This window comes from Callorhinchus milii, unplaced genomic scaffold (genome assembly GCF_018977255.1).
Source record: "Callorhinchus milii isolate IMCB2004 unplaced genomic scaffold, IMCB_Cmil_1.0 Scaffold20, whole genome shotgun sequence".
In the NCBI taxonomy this organism is placed as follows: domain Eukaryota; kingdom Metazoa; phylum Chordata; class Chondrichthyes; order Chimaeriformes; family Callorhinchidae; genus Callorhinchus; species Callorhinchus milii.
This window is the reverse complement of record NW_024704761.1, coordinates 11516803-11537636: the sequence shown is the minus strand read 5'-3', so window position 1 is coordinate 11537636 and position 20834 is coordinate 11516803. Positions and strand designations below refer to the sequence as shown.

At 40.2% G+C, this 20834-nt stretch overlaps 1 protein-coding gene across 3 annotated transcripts in view; it reads right to left on the bottom strand.

Moving 5' to 3' along the window:
• Positions 1–49: 49 nt before the first annotated feature.
• rhot1a (ras homolog family member T1a) overlaps positions 50–20834 on the bottom strand; it is a 34240-nt gene continuing 13455 nt past the window's right edge. The window contains exons 11-21 of one of the 3 annotated variants that reach the window (XM_042342357.1): positions 19201–19321; positions 16418–16502; positions 16106–16251; positions 14318–14418; positions 13807–13937; positions 13499–13582; positions 12309–12431; positions 11524–11726; positions 8701–8823; positions 2662–2808; positions 50–1279 (exon numbers count right to left, since the gene is read on the bottom strand). In XM_042342357.1, the coding sequence (XP_042198291.1) occupies positions 1162–1279; positions 2662–2808; positions 8701–8823; positions 11524–11726; positions 12309–12431; positions 13499–13582; positions 13807–13937; positions 14318–14418; positions 16106–16251; positions 16418–16502; positions 19201–19321 (1382 nt within the window). In that variant the 3' untranslated portion in view covers positions 50–1161. The remainder of the gene's footprint in view (positions 1280–2661; positions 2809–8700; positions 8824–11523; positions 11727–12308; positions 12432–13498; positions 13583–13806; positions 13938–14317; positions 14419–16105; positions 16252–16417; positions 16503–19200; positions 19322–20834) is intronic. The other 2 variants (XM_007888437.2, XM_007888438.2) reach the window with 2 other exon arrangements.

Genomic DNA, 20834 nt, shown 5'->3' with positions numbered 1-20834 from the left:
AGGATCCGTAAAGATTGCACGCGTTACAAAAAAATTGAGAAGTGTCTGATACAGGTTATAGGTATTTATTGAAATGATTGAAAAAGTCCAGAATGCCTGAGGTGTAGCAGCTTTTTCTTTAACACAGAGGGAGGGGGAAAAACTTAATTCCAACAGAAATGACAAGGATGTTCAATATATTAAAGCTAACTGCAGAAGAGTTACTGCGAAGCATGCAAGTACTAAGCTATAAGAAAGTATTAAATGCACCATCTTCGCATTACAACACAGTAGAGTTTACAGCAGTAAAAACGCTCTTATTTTACTCTCTGTGCACAAAGATCCTGGGGAGACTTGAAAGATCTGCAGCATTCGGAGATTGTAACAGAACCTTGGCCACCTTGCCTGTGTTTTTTTTTATCAAAAAGGTTATAAAAATAACAGTGAAAGGGTAGGGGAGAGAAGGGGAAGCACCAACAGTAATACAATACTTCCCCCGCCTTATGGTAACTGTTGGCTTATTTAGGGTATACGAGTAATTACGTTCGTTCCCAAAGCAAGCAGAGGTACAGGAGGGGTAAAACAGTGATCGCATTTCCGTGCATGCTGAAATCCTGAGAATTCAATCTCTTATTGGTGCAGATGTGCATCCTCAAAATTAAAATCTCTAAATAATAAATAAAACTCCCATCAGTTTTTGTTTAAAGCTACCAGGCAAGCTTGACCTGTGGATACCTTCTAAAGATCTACATGAAACAATCACTGTGACACGTAACATGTGTAGACTCTGTAACTATCAGGTATCCAGGGTAACGTTATACTGCTGTTTTGCATATTTACACTATATACACAATTAAATCCCTTTTGGGCATCTGATGTTTTGAATTGTTCTTGGTTGAAAGGATTCCTACAGAGATCGCTCACTGATACCCATGCAATGCCAAGTCCAAAACAGATTCTTAAACTGGAGGAGAGTCGAGACGACTCTGCATTGTGTTGGTAGAGGTTGCATCAGCTTGACCTTCAGATGAAAAAAACACAATTATTTGCTTTCCCACCCCCACCCAGGTTGCAGGAATACAATTGCATATTAAAATAACATTGCTAGAGATATCCTTCGCAGACTCTTCAGACGCAATAGAAAACTGAAACCGCGAGCGAACGATTCAGTTTCCATTACAATCACCGCTGTTTCAGTAGTGCTTTGTACACAGCAAATCCTATGACAGCGAATACTGTGGCTCCGAGACTTGCTCTAAGCCAGAAGGTCGAGCTCTTCAGGTCAGCCTGAGTTGTGTGCCTGAAAGTGAAAGGAGAAAGAATTGGGAGTAGAACAAAGTGAAATTGAAATCTAACATCAAAAACAATTCCATTAGTAGTGCTTACGAACAAACTAGATAGGTTGGATAGATGTTAACGCAGAAAGAGTTTATTTTTAAAAAAGCCAAGCGGTTGACATAACTTTGGTTTGAATAGGCAAGTACATTAGGATGATCAGTTTGATTTTGAGTGAAGCGATGATGGCACAAGGACAGCAGACATGCTCTGTAGCAGTGTAACTGGGATGTGAGGCCACAACACAAACAGTGAACCCGCCAAGTTACTGGCGACACGACAGATGGTTACTGAACATGCACTGAGCCAACTCCTCACAGTACGACAGCTTCAGCAAGTCAGTTACAGCGACCATTATTGAACCACTTCTGAACATCCTTTCCAATTCATCATTTTGTGCAAAGAGGCTCTTGGTTAATCTGTTGCAATACCACCCGACCCACCAAAATAGTTTAAAATGTCAAAATACCATTAACTTTTCAAAACGTAATTTCTTATCCACAGTACGGAGTTTGTAATATGGGTAAATACTGTATACGCGACACAAAGGCTGGACTCAATTGAACAATAATCATACAATACTAATCTGACTCAGCTATTGAGGAACACCAACAAACAATGCATTATCATTGTCAGCAATATTATAAAGCAAACTGCTTTACTCTGACAAGATATAATGAATATTTCTTAAATATCTGCAACACTAATTTCCGTGCTCTTGTTTTCTCCTCTTTCCCACCAGCTCATCTCATTCGGAGAATTACCAGAAGGGGGATTTACAGCTCAGCCAGTTTTTACTCTATGATAACAATTGGTAAAAGAATAGTCCCCTTATCGTTTGTAATTAATCTGATTCCTTTTAGATACACGTTGTTTGATAAAGAGGCTCTGACCATGGGGAATAGTACATACTAATGTGCATCTTCTCTTTCCATTGGTGCATCAACCCATTGAGGGACTGGCTTCCACACGAATTTCCTCCCACAATAATACTTAGCTCCTCTTCAACATCTTGCTGAATTTCAAGGAAGAAATGTACCAACCCTCCTACCCTGGAAATGCCTGCAATAGCCAAGCATTGTCATTCAGAGTCAGACTTCTGTCCAGGGACACAGCTGGTGTTTCAGAGCCAGGTTTTAAACTCGTCAGTCAGCAGTCCCAAGTGTGTGATAAAAGCAAGACGTTCCTCCTTCTGTGTTATGGTTAGAAGATTAATAAACAATTTTTACAAAATCACCGAAGACTGACAGATGAGCCAATTTATAAATCACACTCCTGTTCATCAGGAGATGTTGAACACGCACCCAGGTATTTTTTGGATGTGATGCAATCACTGACTGTAGTTACCTGTCTTCAAGGTGTAAAGCGGGAGCCACAGACGACTCCATGAAGATGGAATCTTCAACAAAGCTCACGGCGTGCACTTGGTGAACGAGACTGCTTTCCTCGTCTGCCAACAGCATGGCACCCAACTCGGCTACTTGGTCTTTTAACCTTATATATACACATGCATACAGTGTGCAGTTCATAACATGGCTCAAAACAGCACGCGAATACACCTAACGGGACTGTTTTTCAACAACACCAACATTAGGTACTGGAATAGCCGAATTGTAGTCCTGTGCACTTAGAGCTTAAAACAGCCTTTCACAATAGCATAGAATGTTCTCTTTCCAAAGTGAAGCATTTGGATATCTGCAATTCTTATTGCAACTCATTCCATTTATTTTTAAGTACTTTTTTAATAAGAGGTGTTTGCAGTGGGTAGATCCACAACTAAGAGGTACCACTAAGGGCACATTCCAGCGAAAGTAAGCACACGCGATTAAATCTTGGAAATATTGCTTCAGTTCGATTCTTGATTAGCATGTTAACTTTGCAGCAATTGGACGAGGGGTAGTTATGAGATGTGGAGGGCATGATTTGGCAGGGTCACATTGATAGCATGTGCTTTGATCAACCACCTGATGCCATGTAAAATGCCCTTGATATTTGCCTGGAGGTAGATGAAATCCAGAAGAGAAAGAACATGGATTACCATGTTAGTACTACATAAGCTTCTAGTCATGGGCTTTAAGGAGGAGGACGTGCATGTGGCTAAGTTGCAAGTAATTTGTGAGAACAATTTAAACAGATCTCAAACCTCAAAATGTATCACTATCGTGTAGATTGAGAACGGCATTGCTAAATGTTCCTTTAACAGGTTGGTCAAACTATTCAAACACCAGTTTGACAGAACCACACATCCATCAGGTCTTTTAGTCACCTGCTATTTTGATAACCCATAATCCCTTTTTTGTTATTGCCAAATAACCATTAAGGATTTAATATCAACGCAATGGATAAAGAATTAGCCACATGCTAACTGAGCATTCTCATGCCTGGTCAATTCAAACTGGAAAGCATTGCTGAAAGTTAGAGGTTGTATTATATGTGAGTTAGGAATAATCCTAGTTGTGACCAGGAGATTACTGGCACTATAAGCTTTGAGCAACAGCTGATAATGACAGAAGCAGCACTGAGCAGTCTGCTCAATGGCCAGTAAGGCAGAGAGGCCGGGAAAGCAGAAATGTGAACACGGATGCTTTAGCCGTTTAACAAATTATAGTTAAATGGAGTTTGAAGAATTAATTCACAACAAGCAACAGCCACGAGTTAAAGGACAGTAAACTTGTCTTGATTCCACAGCTGGTATGTGTTCAAGCAGTTAGAGCAACATTTCACTTTGAGGACAGTTGCATTTCTGAATGGATACACAGAACAATAAATAAACGATGTCCAAGAAAGTTATAGTATTTGACTCACAGTAGGATAAAGCCTGAATTTCAGCCTTAATGGATCCACATGCAGGGACTGGGCAAGTTTTAGCCTCATCAGATTTTGTTGGGGGGTGGAATAAATTCAGAGCATATTATTTTTGGGGAGTGGTAGAGGGGAAGGAAGAAAAAGAAGAGCAAAACCTCTTCATGCATTATTCAACCAAATCATCTTGTACTGGAGAGTAGGACTGATTGTATTCGCAGTAACTGCCGAGGGCAGCAAGGAGAAGAATCAAGAAAAAACAAAAATGCTTTGAGTTGTGCAGATCAGCATATTTATCCTGAAAATACTCTATAGTAAATCTGGCACTATTTGTAAATACTCAAGTCAAACATTGAACATCTGACACCAAAATCATTAACCAATCGATGTACTCAATGGCTGAACTTGGGCGCATCACAAATGATCATGGTCAACATTCAGAAATAAGATGACAAGACAGGCCGAAGAAATTGTCATCATCAAATTTGTCAGAGCAGAAAAACTCCATGAAATACTATCTGTCAAAGTGAAATTCTACTGCAGAAATCTAGAGGATGCAACATTAAATCTGAAGCTGTTAACAATCGTACCCAAAGCAGCCAATAAACTAAAATATACAGGGATCTTAAACAACTCTAAATGAGAAAGCAAACCTATCTAGAATATTACTCAAGTGGAGGAAAAATAAGTGGACACACCAGACAATGCAATAGTTAGAAAGTATTATAGTGCAAGAGGAATAGAAGCAGTGCCAGCCATGCAAACCCAAATGAAAATTGACACCTAAAAAAAAATAAAAAATGAGATTTATAAAATGTATATGTATAATGTGGTACACAAAGTAGGGAAATCATCTAATGTTTCTCCAAACCTAGGCATGCAATGAATCATTAACTTTACACTGAGATATAGTAAAAGTGGGAGATTCAAACCATCATGTTTTGAGAATTCAACTTTGATTGAAGGGGAAACTTCACGCTTTTTTAAATTCACAGAGGTTGCGTGAATCTGATCCTTACAGTATATCAGACAAAATTACAAACAAAATTAAAATTCAGACAATTTACACTGTAAATTCCAAACTGAAATTCTTAAAGTTTGTAGCATTTCTCTTCTCCCCACCTTTACTTTTAATTAGACTATTTGAGCCACAAGGTCAAGGATAGAATGTCAACCTCAGTCTTTTCTCCCGTCGGCACCTGTACAATTTATTACATTGACAGCTTAATGAGGGTTTTCTACCTGTAGCTGCTTTTCAACAAAATCTACCATCTAATCTAATTATTTTATCCTAGTTATAAACACACTATTTTTTTAAAATCTGATTTAACTCAAGTCAAACCTTCAGACATTAAAGGTTCACTTAGCAGGGTGGTCCAACCGTTTGGCTGCCTTGGGTCGTATTCCCTATTTGAGAAAGGTCCATAGGTCGTATTCAGCATGAGCCAGCAGGCCACATCCGGCCTGAGACCATCCAACTTTCCAACCCGCTTCCTCCGTGAAGAACTTCCTCCCAGGGTAGCACAGGAGCCAGTGGTTGGGAGGACCCAGCGTGCAGAACCTTTACTGCAGTCTGTCAGGAAGGCAAGTGCTTCTCTTATCAACCGCGTCCTTCGCAACCAACCACCGGCTCCTGCCACTGCAGATAGTGACCCGCACTTGGGAGAGAGATTCGGAGAGAGAGGGAGGGAGAGAGAGATGCGGAGAGAGAGAGATGAGAGGGAGAGAGGAGCTGTAAAATCGCAAGCTGTAAAACCATAAAATGCAACTAGATTCCAAAATGAAACACATAGAAATGGTTTGGACACAAACATACAACTGAAGGGAAAAGTGGCAGCACTCCCTTTTATTACAGTAATGACTTGTATGAAGGTTTAAACTCCCAGAACAGATCCAGAGGTGAGAAAAGTTCACATCTGCTGTTAATATGCCAACAGCATCACAAGCAGAAGCCTAATACAACCAACTGACCAGCATTAATGTAATTTCTAAATAGGTAAGACACTGCTTATTTGGTTGATTGAATAACTTTTAAAATATATATTTCTCTACTTAGTTTAAAAAAAAGCAGTGCTGAAAGCAATTTGCATTCTATGAGGCTTGAACTCTTTCACATTAATCTTGTGGTTGCAAGTAATTCTCCTCTGTCATTAAACAAGACACATATTTGCATTTATAAAAGAAATACCCTTAGCCCCAAAAGATAACCTTATTGTATTTACAATTTTAGTGAGGAATACCTGCTCCATATACCATGAAACTGCACATTACCATGCTCACAACCATTCAAATTTCAGCACGTCTCAACAGTAAGTTGGTTGTACTTTGGGCCCTGCACTTTGTTAAAGATTCTTCAACAGCAGCCTTATTCATGGCATATCCACTGATTCGTTTGTGGCTAGTTTATAATGTGCATTACTTTGATCTGAAGGACTGGAAAAGACTCAGACTTTTACACAAAATACCTGGAAGCAATTACTCTGTAAGCCCAGGTAAGATTAATCGGTTAAGGATATGTTGTGGCAGATACTGCATGCACATCTGAAATGCACTCCATCTCTTTCATGTGGTGAATTCCTGATTTCTACTTTGCCTCTGCAAAGACCTCAGCCAGGCACCAACTCAACAGGAACGGCAGAAGTCTCACTGACCAGATCTTGTGGTCGTCAGTTTCAGAACAATTGTTGGAGACTACTGACAAACGGGGGTCATTTATGGCATGAGAGAAACTGAATGGGCAAATGGTAAAAAAAAGGAATCTCTTTGAAATGTATGGATTTACAGACCTTGAGTGAGTGACAAGAGCTTGAGTGGCTAAACTGAGAGTCAGCTATACAAGTCTGTCAACGATAAACAGATATTAATATGTGCTTTTCGCAAAAAATTTTGTAACTGTTCGGTTTAAAACCTGATCTCTCTTTCCACAGAAGGGATATCACCAGAGGATTATGACCCGAATCCAGGACTTATCCCAGGCGTTTTGAAAAACATTTACTGAACGATGAGCTATTGGATTATAATACTATAATCCAGGATAAATAGCTGCTGCTATAATTTGTACAGAGGATGTATATACCATATATATGGCTGCTGTATATACCAGAGATACTTTGACAAGGAGAACTAGCTCCTCCACAACTCAATTTCTCCTTCTCTCAAATACTGACTTCTACACAAAGGAGGATATTCAATGTACCTACTTTACAGTTATGTAGAAAATTTATACAGGACATTTACAGTACCAACGGAATGCAGGCTATCCTCAATATGCAGTTAGCATGAACAGGCAGCTGTCATTACAAGTGATAACACTACTCTACTCCTAAGGGTTTATGTAAGTATTGAGCAAATTTAAGATATCCAGTTTGCCATTCAGTCTAAATGTTTGGGTGGGTGAAATGAAACAGCTGTACATTTACTGCTGCATCCCGTGTTATTGGCTATAATGGTTAAAGGTAGCACAGAGGGAATTTTAACATTTATTGTTTAAAACCATCCTGCAGTCTAGAAAATACAGTGGGGCTGTGGTCGTAGCACGTACTTACCAGTGGATGTACCTCAGTTTGCAAAGAATCTTAGTTACAGGGGACCCTCCCCAAATACTTTAAAGAAAAAACCCAAATGCTTTGAAAAAAATCTTTTAAGCAGATATGCTAACAAGGTCACCCCCACTTGTCTGCTCCAGCTCCAAAAAGGCAGATTCAAAATGAAAACGGAGAAAAACCAATATTTTAAAAATCAAAACTAGATTCATCTTAGGGTTCAGTATTTATCACTCAACTAGTCCTCTTCAAAGGTCAAGTCAAGGGCCAACAAGTGACACAGATATCTCCTTAAATCATTTCAAATGCTTGTTTCCAGCTTGTGGCAAGCAGTACTCTACACATGATTACTTAACTCCATTGACTGAGCTCTCCTCTGGCCGCTGGTCAAATTTCTAATGTTAAAAAAAAACTAACTTTTCTCCTGTCAGAAACTGGTGTGGTACATTGGAGAGTCAAAAGCTTTCATATCGTATACATTGGCTGCATGTCAGCTGCTTCTACATTGCAGCTAATGGAAAGCATTAGTGTGTGGGTTCAGGCAGCCTAAGTACTGATGCCAATATTTCTGAAAAGCTGGTAGATTTATACTGTATGTTAGGCGTTTGGGTGGTGCAATGCCAATACCAAAAATGTAGTGTAGCAACTTTTCAGATAAAAACAAATCCTTTCCTCTTTGATCAGTGTGTGTGTGTACATTTAGTAGTCTTTTTAAAATTTACTGCTATTCTTTTTTAAAATTTGCAACCACTTATACCTAACAGCCCAAACAGCAACTGATAATTCCTCAGCAAAAATTTTTTGAGTCAGAATGCATTTTTGAATGGCCATCATTTAAATGGCTTCAAAGGTTTTTACCCCATATATCAGGCAAAATGTGTTTTTTGTTTAAAAAAAAGTCCCTCTAATTGAATCCTTGTATATTTAAAAAATTCAGTGGATATGCGGAGTGAAGCTGACTTTTGAAGCTTCCCTATCTTATCCCCCCCAAAAAAACACAACAAAAAAAACCTTCTGAAACCCAGTAAATAAAATTAAGAACCTGTTAAGAACTGCGGTGAAGAATTTGGTCTTTACAGACTGCAGCAAGTCTGAGTTGAGGAAGTTCTGACAGATGCAATATGTACACCTGTTGCAGGTGCATAAACAGCGTAACCGGGCATGGCTGCAGAAACACACAGAAGGAAGGCAGTTGAGTCTTTACTCAGAAAGTAAGAAGATTGCAGATTTAAACCCCAGTCAAAATTAATTGCAAAGCAAAGACACCCAAGTTCAGCTTAAGAAACAGCAGTGGAACAGCCTGTCCTAATGGAGAGATAACACATCAACATGCTACATCCTACAAGAACGAAGGGGATTGCTCAGAGAAAGATTAGACACAATAACAGCAGAAAACAAATTTAAAAAGCACTCTTGATTTTTTTATATAATAAGGGTTTGTTTAAAAAGATGTACAATTGAAGCAGCTCCGGCCTAGATTTAAGAAACAAAAAGACATGATGAGCCTCTGTGACACTGTACTGCATGAACAACTATTCCTCAAAGCAACGCACAAAAAACAAGACTATTTTTCAAGGTTTTTCTGACCCATCACAGGTCACCCCAATTAATTCTACTAGTTTGAAACTGGATGCCAGCCATCATACTGTAAATAGTCTGGTTACACGTTTCCCAAATGTTCCGCATGCACTCAATTCCACATCAGTTCCAGGGCCAATAGAAAAAGGCGGAAATATTTGTCCCAAATTGCAGGGAACTTTGCCAAATCTGCAGGAAAATGTGGGGGCTGATTGGTCCTATTGAGAGGTACATTTTATTGCCAAGCTACATTTTTTCACTTTAGTTATTAAAAACTATAAACATGAAGACATAACACATATTAGATTGTTGCAAAAACAATTATTAACAATTATTACTTTAACCAACAACCCGGTGGGTGGGAAAAGACATGATCTCAATAGCGCATCTGGGTGAGTGAAGTCCATTTTCCGTTAGCGCTGCACCGTGCATACACGACCAGAGACGCTCCGGCCACGGCAGCAGCGTTGAGGAAACAACCAACAGCAAAGAATCCTGGGGCCCGAGCTCACCGTGTTTGTGCAGGTTTGTAGCGGTGTTTGTAGAGGAGGGGGCGGGTCTGGTGGGAGGTGGGTCCGGTGGAATTTGTAGCGGATTCCGCAGAAAAATTGCAGCCGCACTTTTCTATTGGCTCAGAACATCATACTGTGGACAGCACTGAGGGTAGTAGTAATGTTTTAGGTTGTCTTGGCAATACAGGTATTCTACAAACTTATACTGGATTTGTAAAGTTATAGAACAAAATTTCATTTGTAAAAAAAATGGTGACATTTTTCAGGAGCCATCTTCTGCTTTCAATTTCAAGGAATTCACTGTTAATTCTGACTGAACTTTACACAAGGCAGAGGACAGTACAATTAGGCACAGATCTGATTTCTAACCCTCCCTCCGTGTCTCAATTCTACAACCCCAGCAAATCCTTAAACTCCTCTTTTTTGTCGCCTCAGAAACCGACCCAGGTTAGGCTCAGGTTAAGAACATTTCTGCTCAGGTGGAGAAAAGTGAGCCTTTGCTTGTTTTACCAAGTCAGTTTTGGATATCACATGCAGCTTTCTCAGTGTAAATTAGAACCATTTCCAGCTGCTAAATTCCCTACAAAAAAATAAGATTTCCAATCCGTTAAACACCAGCCCCAGCTTCTCTTAAATAAAGATCTTCCCTAGTTAAAACAGCAGTTTTGCCCATCAAAGATTAGCCTCTATTAGGCGATTTACAAGGATGATCCCAAAACTGAGAGGTTATACCTATCAGGAAAGGCTTAACGTAATCAGACTCTTTTCCCTTGAAAAAAGAAGGGTAAGGGGTGACCTGATAGAGGTCTTTAAAATTCTGAGAGGTTTTGATAGGGTGGACATAGGGAAGATGTTTCCACTTGTGGGGGAGACCAAAACTAGGGGTCATCAATATAAAAGTCACAAATCGATCAAATAGGGAAATTTCTCTACACAGGGAGTAGTGGGAATGTGGAACAAGGAGCTGTTGAGGCAAATAGCATAGATATATTTAAGGGGAAGCTAGATAGGTACATGAGGGGGAAAGGAATTGAAGGTTATGAAAGTTTGAAGGCTTAGTTGAGGAAGGGCAGAAGGAGCCTCATGTGGAACATAAACACTGGCATTGACTAGTTGGCCCGAATTGCCTGTTTCTGCGCTGCATATTCTAATATATTCTATTCAAATCAGCAAACTCTGCCAGATCTTTGGAACACAGAAAAAAAAACATTCAGCAAATACCTTTAACCTACAGTTCTACATTCTTAATTTATAGCACTAATATGAGAACATTGTGTGGAGAAGGGCGAATGACAAATATAAATTACCATCTCCTGAAAGAGTCAATGATAATGAATGTTGTTGTTCCCATTTAAACAGTGAGTCCCAATACCAGAAAAGCAACCGGGAAGAAGTGGCAACTGCTTGAGGAATGGAATTAATAAGGTGCACAGTTGAAATGACAGAAATCAACCCTCTCTCTCCAATAATTATACTGGTCAGACTTCGACTCTGCTACATCTAATAATTCTTAAAATCTGGTTATAACTTAATATCAATACCTTGCTGGTTACTTGTGGCAGGATTCCCCCGTTTAAAGTGTTGCACTTTAGTCAGAAATCTTTTTCTACAATATTCAGTGTCAAATTTGTTTCCTTCGATTTTGCAGAATGTCTTTCCTGTATTATTCCAGATCAAAACTAAAACAGAGGCTTAAGTCTATAATTAATGGTGGCAATCCATGCGAATGGCAACTACTCATGCAGCACGATGGCGACTTGGTTCTCTGTACTTACGGATACATAGCTATAGTAGTCAGCTTGACATATAGATCTTTGCTTGGGGCGTCCACACTGTTGCAAGTGAAACTCTGCGGAGGTGGCATTTTATGTTTGTTGCAGAACTCAGCTGGAGTTATACTGTAGTCCTGTTTAACTTCATGCAGGTCAGACTTTGTTGCAACGATGAGGCACGGCGTTTTGCTGTCCATGAAATGTTGCTATTGTCACCCACATTAAAGGAAAGAAAAATGAAAAAATTGTCAACATGAATGTGCAACATGAATAAGCTGCCTAACTAATTCACATTCATTTCTAGGTTCTCAACCAAGTATAGAAATATCTATCAAGTTAAAACATTGAACTTTGTGCAATTTGAAAAGGCAATTGTACCGACAAAATTAGCTTTTGGTCTCATTTTAAATTCCACCCCCCTCCCTGTCCTCGATCACCGCTCCATTAACCCAATCCGTCTGGAATAGATCTCCCATTGCTATATCTAATACTATTCCAGTCTGACCAATCTTGGTTATATGAAGGAATTCAGGCTGTGATGTTACGGGAAGGGGGTGTGGTAAGCCACTATCTGGTGACTCCGATTAACCCATTTTAAATAAATTTCCCAATTGGATACTACTGTACCATCTAAATACTAATACTATTTAAATATCTAATATTACCACAAAAAAATGCTCATGAGCTGATGGAAATCAGTCATAATGTAGTTAAAAATTGGACCCAAACAAACACACACATATGTGCAAGATTTGATTGTAAGGACTATGCATGTCCATGAAACACACCTTAAAGATCTTTGTGCAATAATCAAACGACTTGGGATTGCTGACATCATACACCAGGCAAACGACATCACAAGTGGTGCCAGAGGCAGAGAGGAATTCACTGTCGGATAAAACTTCATGTAGCTTTAAGGGGGAAAGGGAGAAAATTTACAAAGTAAATATCAAGCAATTACTTGAAGCAAGTTCACAACTACTAAAAATGCCTCTGTACGCAATACATTTGGAAATCCAGTTTTGAAAATTGAAAAAACGTTGTTCTTTAATTGGCTTCAGAACTCCTGGATTGGTGGGGGGGACGGGGGGGGGGAGTGGGGAAGAAGGTTGCTGCTCCCCACCATTATTTGGTGACTCCTTGCGAGAAAGGGGAGGCCCGACTATGAAAATAAATGCTGGTTGTAAATTTCTGCACCTCTTGCTTAATAAGTGACTGTCTAGATTTGCTTTCATGGTTCATTTGCTTTTATAAGTAGTGAAACTCCTTTGCTTGTAACAGAAATAGACAGCAGAGAAAGAGAAATTACACTGACAGTATTAGAAGCAAGAAATGTATTCACCAGCATGAGAAAAGCAGAGCATGTTCTCCCATCCATTTCTCTCTCTCTCCCCCCACCCCACGATAATCAATCTATTTAAACACACTCTTCAAAATGGATTATAGTAACTGGTGTCTGAATAAAGAAATCTGCAAGTGAGCTGTCCTCAAATTAAATCAGATCAAAATGGAAGAGTAACTGTACAAAAATGGCCGAGTTACATTGCTCCGACTAGCATTATATACTTCAGAAAACATGCAAAAATGTGATCCTAAGAAACATGAACACACTGAAAATTGCGAAGGACAATTTTCAATTTAAGATGCATCATTCCTTTCTGAAATATTGCTACCAGCGTAAAGGCCATTTAAGAGTGAAATCAAGAAGCATTTTTCTACACCTTTAAGAGTGAGGTTGATAGATTTTTGGTAGGTTAGGATATTAAGGGGTATGAGGAGAAAATGGGAAATTTGAATTGAAAGGATTAGTTGAGGTACAGATCAGCCATGATCTAATTAAATGGCGAAACAGGCTCGAAGGGCGTTTCGGACCTGAGCTGGGGGTCGGGATCAGGGAGACATTAACTCCAGGGAGAAAGACATCCTAAACTTTAAGGTTGTTGTATTAATAATCAATTAAACAAATGTAAACACTCACCAATAAATATTTTTCTTGCCCATACACGTAGGCAGTATTAATGGCATAGAGTGATCGGTATTCTTCTTTTATGTGCCTCATTTTCTGGGAACACAGAAAGCAACAGTAACTTAAAACTAACAAAAATAGGCAAGAGCATAATAGCCGTGTGTAACATGTGAATGGAACACTGAAATTACCGTATAAGAAAATGCAACCAATTAAAGGCCACTGAGCACATCAGACACAACTCAGTTAATGTAATTAGACATTTAACATCAACTCTAGGACTTGTAGTAAATACGGAAGAGGAGGGCAGAGGCATTTACCGTTAAATTTCGGCCCAGAAATCCCTGAAGAATTCCTGTCTTCCCACAGTTCTTCATCCCAATAATATTACACTGAAATACATTTCTTTGCGTCTGTCTTTTCTGTAGATCTATTTTTTTATCTCTGGTTACTGGGGGAACAAAGTTGAGGCTTGTGAATCAAACGTCAGATACATTACAGAACGATAATTCATTTTGTGATCACAGATATATTATATATATATAGAAAAAAAACTTAAAATTCTAACCAGCACTGGGCAAAATCAAATTCGAGGCTTATGACTGATATCTAGATTAATGAAAATGCAAAAATGGAGCAAAATGCAACCACTGCTCTTCACAATTAAGTGCAACATGTAATTTTTATGCTCTTCAATTGAGTTCTAACAGCAGAAGGCTGATCTGTCCTGATCTAGTTTGGACTATGCTAAAGAGTGGAAAAGTTTTATTAAATTAGTTCTTCAGATTAAAAGTACCAAAAACGAGTAAAAAGAAAAATTGCTTTGCTTACTTGTGATAGCTGCCGCCTGGGACTCCTGTTCAGTCAGGATGGAGTATCCGAGGTAAGCTAAATATTCTAAACACCTTTCAACATCAAGGTATGTGGTCAGCCTGATATAAAACAAAGTTGATTTTTTTTAAAAAAAGAGGGCTATCTGTGGAATGCCGACTAAACTGCAGATGAAGCAGAATCGCTTTAATAGGAAATTAGACAAATCTTTCAAAGAGAAAAATATAAAAGAGTTCAGGGAAAGAGCAGGGCATTGGCATTAAATGCGTAGCTCTTTCTGAGAGGCAGCAGAGGTACATACAATGGGCAGAATGCCCTCTTTTGTGATGCAAAACTGGATAATTCTATAAAAATAAAAATTTAACTATTAACATAACATGTCGGAGCAGGAGTAGGCCATTTGGCCCCTCGAGCCTGCCCCACCATTCAATCATGGCTGATCGTCTAATTTAATCCAGCTAATAACCTGACTCTGCTTTATCCCCATATCCCTTAATCCCTTTTGCAATAAGAAATCTATCCATCTCAGTCTTGAATATGTTCAAGTGACTGAGCATCCACAGCCCTTTGTTCCATACATTCACCACTCTTTGAGTGAAGAAGTTCTTCAACTCAGTGTGAAAGGGTTGGCCTCTGATTTTAAGGTGACCCTTGGTTTTAGTTTCTCCAACCAGGGGAAACAATCTCCCTCTATCTACTCTATCATGCCCTTTGATGACTTATAGGTTTCTATAAGATCCCCTCTAATTCTTCTATATTCCAGAGAATATAGGCCCAAATTGGTCACCAACCATCTTTTCCTTTCCACCTTTTTTAAATAGTGGTGTGACATTTGCGATCTTCCAATCCATGGGGACTGCTCCAGAATCCAAGGAATTTTGGAAGATCAGACACAAAGCCTCCACTATCTCATAAGCTCCTCTTTTAAAACCCTGGGATGCAAGCCATCCAGATCAGGGGATTTGTCACTTTTTAGTGCTAACAGTTTCCCGAGCACCAATTCTCTACTAATGAAAATTTACCTAAGTTGCTCCCTGTCCTTATCCTCTCAGTGCATCTCTATTGTTGGCAGACTTATTGTGTCTTCTAGGGTGAAGACAGATGCAAAGTATCCATTAGGAACTCTGCCATGTCCTTATTCCCCATTACAACTTCTCCCATCTCTGACTGAAGTGGACCTACATTTACCCTCACGTGCCTATTCCTCTCAATGTATTTGTAAAAACTTTTACAATCAGACTTAGTGTTCCTTGCGAACTTACCCTCATACTCCTTTTTCTCGCTCTTAATGAGTTTTTTAGTTTTATCTGCTGGTTTCTAAAACTCTCCCAATCTTCAGAATTGCTGCTTTTCTTGGCAGTTTTATAAGCCTTTTCTTTTAATTTGATGCTTTCCCTAATTGCTCTGGTTAGCCACGGATGAATTGCTTTCCCTGTGGTACTCTTATTCCGCAAGGGAATATGCGATCGCTGAGAATTTTGCACTACATCCTTAAATATTTGCCACTGTTGGTTTACATTTTTACCTCTTAATCTTATTCTCCAGTCTATTTTACCTAAATCTTTCCTCATACCTACAAAATTAGCCCTATTTAAATTCAGAATACTTGCCTCGGATTTAACTATATCCCTCTCTAACTTAATGTAGAATTCAATCATATTAACTTACTACATTCTCAAAACACACAAAAAACAAAAAAGCCTTTGTTCACCGTCCTACTCTGCCTGTCCACCAGGCGCTGTGCAAACGTAATTTGTTGTTGGAATATCACAAAATGAAGGTACTCACGTCCATTGACAGATGTATCCTTGATAAGTGATCATTCCCTTGTCATTGGTGCAGACAGTGTTATTGACATCAGGACCCCATGGCATGTAAGGAAACACTTTGAAGAGGTCTCTAAGTTCGTCAGATGACAAAGCACAATCCCTATCCTGAAAAAAAATTAAAAACAAAATCAAACACAGAAACTGCAACATAATGTTTTAATAATAATATAATAAATAACCCTTGCTTTTGATATAGCTCATTTTACCCTGGGAGGACGTCTCAAAGAGTTTCACAAGTTTTACTGTAAAGTATCTTATAGGCTTAACTCACCAAATCATGTTTGTCAAAGATGCTCTGCAGGAACAGGTAAGCATGGTGATTCAGCTCAGTGGTGCAGTCTGGCGCAACTTTTAATCTGAAGCATGGGGTGGGAGGAGAAAAGAAAACAGAGCTATTTTCTCAAAATAGATTCTAATAAATCCTTCTGTGAACCAAGCAACATACATCTGTCTGTCTGTCTGTGTATATGTGTGTATATATATTAATAAAATGACAATGTCTGTCTGTGCTTTAAGAAGGATCTCAATAACCGATTATACTTCATCGGAAAGGTCTTGCATCTGGGAGTCACATTGGCATATTTGTTTTCAGGTATCTACTATCGTTCATGAGTTATTTTCAGTTTTGCATTTTTCAATGCAGTTATACCTGGTGGCTGCACAGTCAAAGTGGCGCTGTGGCATCCTGAATCACAGAGCAAGCACGTAGCCAAGGGGCGGAAATAAAATAAAGAGTATAGACGAAGATAGCCGTGGCAACAACAAAATTACATTTTTAAAGAGTCAAGTCCTCCCAAAAGGAGTCTTCCCCCTGAGACCCTCACAAAGGCCCTTACATCATCAAATAACCCTCTGGCCTTCCACCCACAGAGATCCTGAAGCAGCCATCCCTTGACATTGGTGCAGACATGATCGCATCTCCTCCACCTTCAATTCCCTCGTCCCCCTGAAATCCAAACCCACCCGATCTCCCTGGTACAACAACCTAAAAACCCGCCGTCTAAAAACCCAAACCGGGCTGCTCAAGTGCAGATGGCGGAAAACTGGCCTGACAGTTCACCGCTAACTGTGGCTCAAGCATCTTCACAGCTACCGCCGTTCTTTGACGTGCAAAAAAGGCCTTCTACTTGAACATCATCTTGGAGGCTAAACACAACCCTAAAATCCTTTTTTCCCCAACCACTCACTACCTCCTCCTTGCGCCCCCTCAGGCCTCCTCAATCTTCACATCCAATGCCAAGTGCGAGGAGGTCATGGACTTCTTTTCATCTAAAATACACAACATCTGCCAGACAGCCTCATCCACCTGCCACTTGTCACCCACCACCACCCCCTCTGTCCCCTCACCATCATCTGCTCCTACCACGACCCCCATCCTACATTCCTTCCTCCCCATCTCTCCCTCCTCCCTCTCACCCACCATCACCTCCATGAAACCCACCACCTGGTGGCTCGACCCCCTCCCCACCAACTTACTGGTCACCCAGCTCCCCCTCCTCTGCCCATTACTGGCTGACATCATCAACCAGTCCTTCTCCTCCGGATCAGTCCCTGCCCCCCTCAAAAAAACCTTCCCTAGATCCCTCAAACCCTAGCCACTACCGCCCCATTTCTAATCTGCACTTGTGAAAGTCACAAACAACATCCTCTCTATCTGTGACCAGGGCTCCCATTGCCTCCTTGTCCTCCTGAACCTCTCCGCAGCGTTTGAAACAGTCGATCATGCCATCCTCCTTCACTGCCTTTCCTCCGTCATCCACCTCAGTGGGACAGCACTTGCCTGGTTCGAGTCCTACCTCACAAACCGCTAGCAATATATCTGCACAAACGGCTTCTCCTCCCACTCTCACCCGGTCACCTGCGGGTACCCCAAGGATCCATCCTTGGCCCCCTCCTCTTTCTGATCTACATGCTTCCTCTTGGGGATGTCATCTGCAGACATTGGGTACACTTCCACATGTATGCAGACGACATCCAACTCTGTTTTTCCACCTCTCTTTGTGACCCCCAAAGATGTTCTGTCAGACTTCAGGAGCTGGATGAGCGCAAATTTCCTTCAGCTGAATGTTGACAAGACGGAAGCCATATTCTTTGGCTCTTGTCAACGTCTAAAATCTCACAGTTCTCACCTCCTCCACCTACCTGACCTCCCCCTAAAACTCTCCGAACCCGTAATCAACCTAGGCTTCAGGTTCGACTCCCAATTATCCTTCCTCCCCCACATCCGGTCCCTCACCAGCACCGCTTTCTTCCACCTGACTCATCACCCGTCTCCGCCAAAACCTCTCTCCGAAAGCTGCTGAAACCCTGGTGCATGCCTTTGTCACTATTAGACGATTCAAACACTCTCCTCGCTGGTCTCCCCTCCACAACCATCCATAAAATCCAGATTATTCAAAACTCTGCCGCCCGCATTCTCACCTGCACTAACCTCCGCTCCCCGATTACCCCAGTCCTTGCACTGACTGCCTGTCCCACAGAGGATCGACTTCAAGATCCTCACCCTTGTTTTCAAATCCCTCCACTCCTCTGCACTAACCAACGGGTACAGCTAGTTAATAAAATAATAATCCTTGCATTTGAAATATTGCCTTATCATGTCTTTGAGACGTCTCAAAGCGCATTGTGTAATGCAATAATACAATCTCACTTCCCCATACATTTTCCACACTGTGTCAGCTGTTCCACCAAACACAAATTGGTGCAGAAACATCATGTGTGTATTTGTACCTGAAGTTATATTATGTACAATCTGTACAATCACACATTTCAGAATTGTAATGAACTATGTTCTACATAGCAGTCTATAAGATAGCAATACACCCAAAATGACTGACATTAAGATTTTTTTGCTTCAGATTTTTATTGTAGAATCACCTTGTGTACATAAATATGAGTAACCTTTTTTTAACATTGAATTTTCTTGTTACTGTTAATTTTCCCTTCCCACCTATGAACAAGTTTTTGAATTAAACCTCAGTGCATTAAATTTGAATCTTTCCATGAAAATATATTCACCCTCTAACAAAAGGAATAGTGAAGCCCATTACTTACAGTGGGAACATGTATTCATGTGTGAGCTCCAGGTCGTCATCATATCCAAAGCGGCGCAGCACTGTCCACGTAGTCTCATGCCTACCTCTTTGTATAAACAGTGTGTGCAAGAACAGAAAACCTGAAACACAGAGCAGAACCATCAACGCACTCCTCTCTTCCCCCCAACTTCCTCAAACACCTCAGAGCAAACAACTCCGGAAATGAACACCTCTTTATTCTTGTTAAACTTTTATTTAGCAAGAATGGGTTTACTCTAACCACCAGAAAACATCTGTGAAGAAAGTAATGTAAACAGCTTGTGTTTGGAAATTGATAATCTACAAAATACCTTTTCCGCCTCTAGTGGTTCACTACACTGCCCTGTAATCCACTCCTAACCATTATTTGTAGTAACCAAAACCCATCTGAAGTTATTTTTGCAGTTTATAGTGTCATTATAGTAATACTTTAAATCAGTCTGATATCCACACAGCCATATCAATTAATATTCTAGTGATGGAATTATGATCTGAAAGTTATTTTAAAACAAAAAATTTGGTTAGCCTAAATTTGGAAAGATATTTTCTAGACCTGCAGCTATTGAAGGGTTGAAGTTACAATATAATAATAAAAATCCTTGCATTTGATATAGCCCCCTAGTAAGTCGTTGAGACCTCTCAAAAGCCTTCACAGAATATAGTTTGAAGTGGATTGACACGTATTTTGTGTCAAAACTTGGAAGAAAGATTAAACTGGAGAAGATTCCCTTTTGCCATTTAGGATGTCAGAACACAGACTAGATTGCTGCTTGGCAGCCTTGCCAGCTGCCTTCTTCTGTGCATCATTTACATTTTTACTTTCAAAAAGAAATTAAATGTATGTATAAGATGTCTTCTACAATAAGAAAACAAACATTTATACTGGAGTTTTAGACTGAATGGTTCCAGACTGACACACAATTTACAAACTTGCTATCATCAGCTGATAAAGTAGCCCAAAGGATTTAATTCTTACATTCAGAATTAACAGAGGAACAGAAATAGACAATTACATTTTCATTCCAACAATTCAGGAGAGCATTTTGATAATAAAAACAGGGAAAAACATGCTTTCTTACCAGCTCACATCCATATGCTTTTTTAAAAATATTACATATTGTGCTGCTAGGCTCGTGAATGATAACGGCTTAATATGCTTTTTGAGTAAAACTGTTTCAGGAAAATTTACTAACAATAATCAAAATTACATTTGTATAGCACCTTGCACGCCGGGAGGACGTCTCAAGGCGCTCAGTGTTTCAGACCTGAGCTGGAGGTCAGGATCAGGGAGGGTGGCGGAGGACGATTGAAGGCACGGTTGAAGAGAGTCTTGAGACAGGTCTTGAAGGAGGCAAGAGAGGGACCCAGGAGGAAGGAATGTGGGATGGAGTTCCAGAGGGTGGGGCAGAGTGGCTGAAGGTTGACTCTGCCAATGGTGGGACGGGCGAGGTGGGGAAACATGAAGCAGGCTGAAGCCCGCTCAGTGGAGGGAGCGAGCAGGATGGTAGAGGGTTAGCAGGTCGCAGAGGTAGGGGGGGGAGCAAGACCATGGAGGGCTTTGAAGATGAGGACCAGGATCTTGAACTGTATCCTCTGTACGATGGGAAGCCAGTG